The sequence below is a fragment of the Pteropus vampyrus genome, unplaced genomic scaffold (genome assembly GCF_000151845.1).
Source record: "Pteropus vampyrus isolate Shadow unplaced genomic scaffold, Pvam_2.0 Scaffold585, whole genome shotgun sequence".
In the NCBI taxonomy this organism is placed as follows: Eukaryota; Metazoa; Chordata; class Mammalia; order Chiroptera; family Pteropodidae; genus Pteropus; species Pteropus vampyrus.
Genome location: NW_011889366.1, coordinates 334,652 through 342,891, shown reverse-complemented (window position 1 = coordinate 342,891; position 8,240 = coordinate 334,652). Strand labels below are relative to the sequence as shown.

Genomic DNA, 8,240 nt, shown 5'->3' with positions numbered 1-8,240 from the left:
GCACAAGGTATATGCATGTGTGCCTATGCATGCACAGGTGTGTGTTCCTGCATGTGTGCATGTGTGTGTATGTGTAGGTGTGTACATGCAAGGAGGACATTTTAAAGAGTATCCCAGAGAAGTTAATGCTTATTCCCAAGGAAGGGAGCAATAATAGTGGAATCTTAGGCAGCAGGCATTTTCAGCTGGGAGACTCAGAGGATGCCTGAGGTGAGTCGATGTGATGATGGATACTGGGGTTCCAAAGGTGCAGGCAAGGGCACTCAAGGTCCTTAAGTGAGAAAGAATCAGACTGGCATATCTCACAGGCTCCTAAACACCCAGCAAATGTCCCCTAAAGCTAGCTAGAAGCTGGCCATCTCCCAACAAGGCTGGGGGTGAGGAGTCTTCTGCCATTAGGGAGACCCCTCTACCTCTTCCACATAAAGTAGCACCAAGGCCCTGAAAGAATAAAGCAAGGAGGTGAGTGTGTCTGGCGTGGAGTGAGGCACAGGTGGGAAGTAAGGTCAGAGAGGCTGAGGGGCCAGATTGCACACGGTTTTATAGGCCACTGTGAGGGATGGACCTAGGTTTGTGGGGACCTGATGCATATGCAATTTAGGGGACTGTCCTTAACAAAAGTAAAAATTAAAAACAAAAATTTGACTCTGGGCCTTGGGGGCCTGTGCAAGTAAATGAGGGGCCTGGACAGTAAATCCACCTCTGGCTGAGGTGAGAATTTTGGCTTTTGCCTGGAGTGGGAACTGTGGGAAGGTTTTGAACAGAAGAGTGACCTGACCCAATTAACCTTTTAACGGGATCCATCTGGCTGCAGAGTGGAGGATGAACTGGGGACAGAGGGTGGGGAGGATAGAAATTAGGACACCAAAGAGCAACCTGGGTGAAGCAGCTGTGGCCAAGGAGTGGGCAGTGGGCAGATTCCAAAGGCAGAACCAACAATATCTGCTGACGGTAGGATGAGAGGTGTGAGAGAAGGAAAGCAGAAGGGTGGCCCTGAGGTTTTAGGCTTAATGCAGTGATCTCCCACTGAGGCGGGAAGAAGAGTGATCACTGACTAGCCATCATACCATGCAGGTCTCTGTTTTATCTCTTACCACCCACCTGAGCCTGAGCTTCTATTCTTCTCACTTCAGAGATAAAGATACTCAGAGGTGAAGTAACTTGCCCAAGGCCACACAGCCAGTAAATGACAGAGCCTGGATTCAAATACAGATTTTCCTCATTCCCAAGTTGTTATCTGTTCTAATACACCAAGAAGAACAAGATTTGGGGACCCAAGTAGCATGTTGGGTGGGAGAGGCACTTTCTGGAGGTTAGGAATGTTCCAGTGACCACAAGGTCCCGTGGACCACTCCACACCTACCCTTACCCCCTCCCCCCCCCCAAAAAAAAAAACTGCAGAGAAAGTTCTTGACACCCTATGCCACAGTCTTCCCTGACTCCTTCCTAACCCTGTTTCTGATCCACTGACTGGAAGATCTCAGCTGCAATCTTGGGAAAATATTTTTTTGACATTTTTCAAGTTTTCCTTATTCACTGACAAGGTGATGACTGCTTCAATCCATTACACACATTTTCTGAAGGAGTTTCTGCATTAGGATGCAAAACAGGCTTCTCTGGCTTAGAGAAAACCTGAGATTCCTGGTATTCAATCTTCTAACTCAGCAGTCCCCAACCTTTTTGGCACCAGGGACCAGTGCTCCTACGAGAATCTAATTCCCAATGATCTGAGGTGGAGCTGAGGCAGTGATGCTAGCAGTGGGGAGAGGCTGCAAATACAGATGAAGCTTCACTCACTTGCTGGCTGCTCACTTCCTGCTGTGTGACCCGGTTCCTAACAGGTCACAAAAGGGAACTGGTCCATGGCCTGGGGGTTGGAGACCCCTGTTTTAACTGATTTAGCCCCTAAATACAATTCATTGCATTTAAACTATAGGAATTGTTGGTCTCAGATGTTTCATCTCCAAAGGAGTCCCTCACCATCACAGTAATCCCTATGGCGTAGATTGATATTTTTATTATTATGATAAATTTGAAAGGCTTTAGCCCTTATCTTTTGGGATGTTCGATTTTACTGTAGTTTATCTAGAATGGCTCATGTCACTTTCTGCACTCTTTGCTTGAAGCTGAGGAGAAATGAACACATCAGTGGAAGCCCTGACTTGTGGATCATTCACCATCTTGAGGCTTTGTTCTTTTCAAATCACACCCCTTCAACACCAAGAACAGCACCTGGCAGGCCAAGCCAAATAGCCCTTGTCCTCTCCAGCCTTCCCCCAGCCCTCTGCTCCTGGCAAAATCTGCCAGCAGGAGCAGATATTTGATCTGTCATAGATGCCGTGATGTTACACTGCCCAGATGTTCCACTCACCAGACTGAAGGCTCAGGTTACAGCTAATCAGGGCTGCTTTTGCCTACAGACCCCATGCCCACTCCCTGCTCCTCTCCCCTCAAAGAGACAGGCAGGAGCCATGGGCCACATGGGCAACTGAGATGGAGTAAGTAGGACCTGCACAGAGTCAGGGGTCTCACTGAAATGTCCCCATTAGAGTCTTCACACCAGTGGCCTAGAAGGCATGTACTGGAAGCAAGGCCTCTAGGGCCATTCAGACTGGATAATGCCTCCCCCAGTCCTCAAACACCTGTATCTCCTTGCCCTCTAGGACCCACTTCCTTTCCTTGTCGATAGTTTAAAAAGAGTCTGGATGGAGCCTGGAAACACTCCACAAGAGAAACAGAACAAACTGTGATCAATGTAGCTGGAGTGTTTCCAGGCCACCCAAATGTGCCTGATTCCTCCCCAAATATTGTGGAACTGCATTTTACTGCTAAGAAGGGGTGGGGAAGTTTGCAAATTTAGCATTAAAAAATTTTTTTTCTGCTATCAGAATGAAGTCAGGCCCAAGAGATTACTATTAAGGAGGGGGAGGTGATGTAGGCTCACGTGGTGTCCACAGAAACACAACAAAGTCCTCACCCTTTCTTGTATAAAAGACCACTCTTGTTCAGGGAGTTGGTGAAAACTGTACACTTGACTTTATGAAATGTCTAGTCACTGCAAGAAATTTGATCTCAAGACCAAAACCAGGCTGTAGCAAACTTAAGAGTTAACCAGGCTTCACCAAGTGACTTAGGGGACTCCAGCAGGACCCTGCAAGCTGCTGGCTCTCTGACAGTGGTGGCCAAAGCTGGGGCAGAAAATGGCACGGAGAATGGTCAGCACCTGCTGGACACCTCACTCCCCTGAAGGAGTGGCCAGAGGCAGATACTGGGTGCCCATTCCTAGGGCAGAACTGGAGGGGCCTAGGGGTACTGAGGCCTGGAGAGAGGAGGGTGCTGACTTCTCCCCTCTTCATGAAGCTACCTCCCACCTTAGATGGTCAGGGCTGAAAGGGTCCCTCCAAGGTCACCCAACACCCATACTTTGCTGGTGAGGATAGCAGAGATCCTGGGATTCCCCAAGGCACAGGAACAGGATGGAAGTCTTTCAAACTGCTTTCAATATTCAGAAATGCCAAGAAACCTCATCCTCCAAGGGCAGCAGTTTCCAAACTTGTGTATTTTTAGCAGCAGAAGCCATCCTCCAAACAAAACCTTATGCAAAACCTCAAACTACAAAACAGATCAGGGGGCCACTCTCCCCATTAGAGCCTGAGCCAGGCCCCCAGGTCCCCTTCTAGCACCCAAGACTCCTTCCTCAGGGCCCTGTGTAGAGCTCAGTCTGAAACTCCAGGCCTTGTGGGGCTTGTAGCCCTGGAGCTGAAACAGATCAGGTGAGCTCTTACTTAAGACCCCTGGAGGGTGTGGCTGGTCTCTGAGACCTGAACAACTTCATTCTCCACCAGGCCCTGACCCCCGTCCCCATTGAGCTGTCTCATGCGCAGGTTAATGGAGCCATAGGTCTTCCTAGAGCCCCTGCCAGGGACGAAGGTTGGCCGGCGGTAGAGCTCGCCCTTGCACAGGGAGACCATCAGCAGCACGGACAAGAGCATGCCTCCCACTGTGAGCAGCCCCAGGCCTGCAATGATGCACTTGTCCAGGTGGGAGCCTAGGCGAGCGTAGTACATCTCTAGTCGTTCCATCTCCCGTGCTGTCACTGAGTCCGGGTTGACACGGGCCTCACGGGGGATGGCGTACGCTGTCACCACCAGGAGGATCCCACTCACCAGGAAAACCAGAGCAGAAACAAAGCCATAATCCACTGGGCGGCTCACAGGCTCCAGGCCTGGCCCCTCTTCTGAATGCAGGGACAGATCGTCCGGCTGAGATCGGGGCCATGAGGGGACACCCCCGGGGGAGTTGGAGGGGTTGTCCAGTCTGGCATCTCCAGGGTTCTGGAAATGGGTCTCATGTTCTTCTGAGGAGAAGCAGGCATTCTCCACACCCTCCCTGGGTGGGGCCACCGGGCCCAAAGGAGCTGGTCTCCTTGGGGTCTGGAAACCACTACTCAGTGTCTTCAGTTCCAGACCAGGGGGAGATGCCATTGGTAAGAAAGGCTCCTGCTCATCCCTTGGCCCCTAGGCAGCTGGAAGAGAAAACAGAAAGTCAGCTGAATTTAGCAAATCTCTACCAAGGGCCTGCTAGTGTCGGACATAACACTGGGCCCCAAGCAATGTGCAGGTGAGTGAGGCACAGTTCTCAGCTTGGGGAGCCTGACAGAGAGGAAGGTAAGGACTCAAACAAAGACAGCAGTGTAATCCGATCCGTGCTAGATTCCTGCTTCACCACTGGCTGGGTTTGGGGAATTCACTTATCCTCTCTGGGCCTCGGTTTCCTTATCTATTAAATGACAATACTACTACCACTCCCTGATGTAGGGATTGAGATAATCTATATAAAGCACTCATAATAGTAAATTCTCAGTATTAATAATGAGCTATTATTATGATGGAGGGAATTTAGATACAGTGTATATCAGGTTCAAATCCAGCTTCACTGCTTGAGCTTGGGCAAGTGTGACTTTTCCACGCTCAATCTTCTCCTCTGTTAAATGGCGATAAGCAAAATGCCTTCCTTATACGGTTGATGTGAGGATTTCGTAAAATGATGCACATAAGGCATTATTAATAGACGTTGTGATGAAGTGAGGATGACTGGGGGTGGGGGAAGGGGTAGAAATGATGCAAGTGGTGTGGTAACGAAAAGGAGAAAGTCAGCCTCTGGAAATTTGTGACATTTGAGCCAGACCTCAGAGGGAATCCCCTGACAGTGAGAGTGGATGCAGGCATTCTGGACAGGGGGAAGGGGTGCCTCAGAGGTCAGCTAGGACCAGCTCTCAAAGGACTCTGAACGCCAGGCCAAGGAGCCAGGGAGGTGAGACAGGAGCCAGGCAGGGAGTACTAACATCTGCCTAGGGTCCAGAAAGCTCTTTCTGGCTGCTGAGTGGAGGACAGACAAATGAGGAAAAAGAGAGTGGAAGCCAGGGGTCCAAGAAGGAATCTGATGCGGTCAGGGGAGGCGGAGATGGGGGCTAAGAGAAAGGAGCGTATTTGAGAGCCATGACCAAAGTTAAAGCCAAATGCCTTTATGTCAGTGGAAGGGGGGGAAGGGGGCTAGATGAGGACCACAGAAGGGGAGCTGCGCAGGGTAGAAGGGGGCACTCTCTGCTCAAAGAGGAGATATCTCCCCAATACCTGAACATACCCACACAGAGAAACAGACAACACATGTGCATTCTTGCTGAAGGCCATCAACTTGCAGCCTGTGGGCTACATTTGGCTCACAGAAGTTTTGCTTTTTTTCTGTTTCTGGTCTGTTCATTTGTTTTTGGTGAAGTATTTGCCAATACATAAAAAGCAGATTTTACATTTTAAACTTTAGATTCCTGGCTTCCTTAAAAAAAAAAAAAAAAAGGAAGAATCTGGCCACCCTAGGCCCCCATTTCCTCATAACAACACTCAGCTGGAGTGGATAATGGAGTCCTCCCTTTGGCAGATCCAGTGTTCTCCCCCACAGGTCCCACCTCAGCCTCCTTCCCCACCTGGCATGTAGAATTCCTGATCCCACAGAACTACTGTGTTCCTCATACACGCCGATTTCCCAGGAGTACATACACCCCAGGGCCCCACACTGTACAGAGACCTCCAGTTGCAGAGTGACTCACATGCTCTAATATGTCTACACACACATGATTCTAGATGTTTCTCTGCACTCCCATGCCTGAGTTTCTTCTCCAGTGCATTGTGGTTCTGTGTGTGTGTATGTGTGTATGATAGAGAGTGAACGAATATGAATAAATGAAGTGAAAATGAAGGAAATGAATGAATGAATGAAATTCAGAGAGCCTCAGTACAGGAAAGAAGGCACGTTTTTTGATCTTTCTGATCTTTTTTCCAACATGGACTTGCATCGGACACACACACAAGGCTTTTCATTTGAGTACAAAGCCTATTTCCACTTACAACTCATTTCTATCAACACATTCCTTTTTCCTGAGTTCCAATTTAATAAATGTTTACTGTGTACCTACACTCCCTGTTGGGCCCTACAGTAGGCACTTCCCTTGGGAGTATCTCTCACCAGTCCCATAAGCAGGAATTACTACCTACATTTGATAAAACGTGTCCAAGATCCCATGATGTGCTAATGGGGGTCCAGAATTGAACTCAGGTTCCCTAAGAATTGTTATCTTCTACAAACCTGCAAACTCACACTCTGGCAGAAGTGGCATCATTCCACCCTCCCCTCCCCCCCCCCACCCCCTGGCTCTTCCAGCACTCGTTCTAGACTCTTTATCCCACTGTTTAACAGTCACTGTGAGCAGCTTGAGGGCAGGGACACATCTGAATTGTGTCTGGGTCCCCAGCCCCCTGCAGAGAGGGCTTAGAACACAGCCAGCCTCCAGGATTGGCCTGGCAACCCCAGGAGGCAAACAACCCCTCCCATGCAGGGGTTCATGAGGCTTACTCAAGGCCAAGCCCTGCTCAGACTACTCCCACTCCCACTAAACTAAGAGTGGTACATTGTTTGGCTTTGTTCCTCTTGGCACCAAAAGCATCTTCCTGAGTGCTCAGCCACAAACAGGGACTGGCAGTGACCACTGCTGCCCAGTGGGTGTCCAAATGACCTCCCCTCCTCTGGTCTTCAGCACCTTCCAGAGAACTCAGTTCCTGGAGTGGCCCAGGAACCACCTTCCCAGGCAGGTACACTGATGCCTCCATATCCCAGAGGAAACCAGGACACCCAAATTCTGAGAGTAGAGCTCTCTTTCACCAGCAGGAACCCAAAACTTTTTCCTTAGGATGCCAGAGTTAAGAAGAGAGCAGAGACAAAGGAAGCTCTCTCACCCAGAGTTACCATGTCTCTCATACAGGTTCAGAGATACCCACGGTCACACAAGGCTCGCCCAGTCAATTATCCAAAACAGAAACAGAAACAAACTGACAAGTCAGACGCTGGGGTCCCTTGCTCACACCGGCAACTGCACCAGTTACACTCCAATTTCATCTGCAGTCCAAAAGAACCTGAAAGGCACACCCCAGTTCTACACTCACACCCCCAGGGACGGTTTCCACACTTAGTACCCACAGACATGGGAAGCCACTTGGTGTGACCCATAGATCCGTGGACCACAGTGATACCCACACCAACAAAGGGGTAGGGCTGGTTACACACACACACACACACACACACACACACACTCACTCACTCACTCACTCACCCACCCACCCAGGACTGCTAAGATCTAAGCCAGACCCACGAAAATCCGCCGGAGCCCAGCACCCCACCCACCCACGCACACTAACACGCGGAGAAACAGACGCGCAGCGGACGTGGGTGAAGCTTCACAAAACCCAATCGACAGATACACGAACGAGTTGTACACAAAGCCTCGGGGCGCGTACATACGTACACGCAGGTCCACGCTGTTATACCCAAAGTTCCTCGCAGGAAGCGCCAGCGCCCGGCCGCCCGCCGCACTCGCGTGCCAGCCTGCCCGCCGCTCACACCGCCTGCTCCTGCCCTTGACCACAAACGCAGCCAGGCCAGGGCAGACCCGGCTGGGAGTCACCAGTAGCAGGGTGGCGAGGCGGCCCAGGGAGGCCAGGCTCTGCGTGGACCGCTGTGCGCCCGGGTCCCCTCGCCGTTTGTCCTTCGGCCCGGCCGCGAGGTCAGGCTAGCTCTCCGTCACCGCCCCTCCCCGCCTCGGGCCTCAGCCTCCCGCCAACCCCCGCAGTCCCCTCTCCGCGTGCGTACCTGTGCCGGGCCTCCCCACGCCGGCAGCGAGGCGCCGGGAGACC

At 51.0% G+C, this 8,240-nt stretch overlaps 1 protein-coding gene across 1 annotated transcript; it reads right to left on the bottom strand.

Annotated features, from left to right (window-relative positions):
* Positions 1-3,540: 3,540 nt before the first annotated feature.
* On the bottom strand, positions 3,541-4,522 carry TMEM74B (transmembrane protein 74B). Its single transcript, XM_011384532.2, has one exon. The coding sequence runs from the start codon at positions 4,482-4,484 to the stop codon at positions 3,786-3,788; it is 699 nt and encodes a 232-aa protein (XP_011382834.1). The 5' UTR covers positions 4,485-4,522; the 3' UTR covers positions 3,541-3,785.
* Between the last annotated feature and the right edge of the window lie 3,718 nt (positions 4,523-8,240).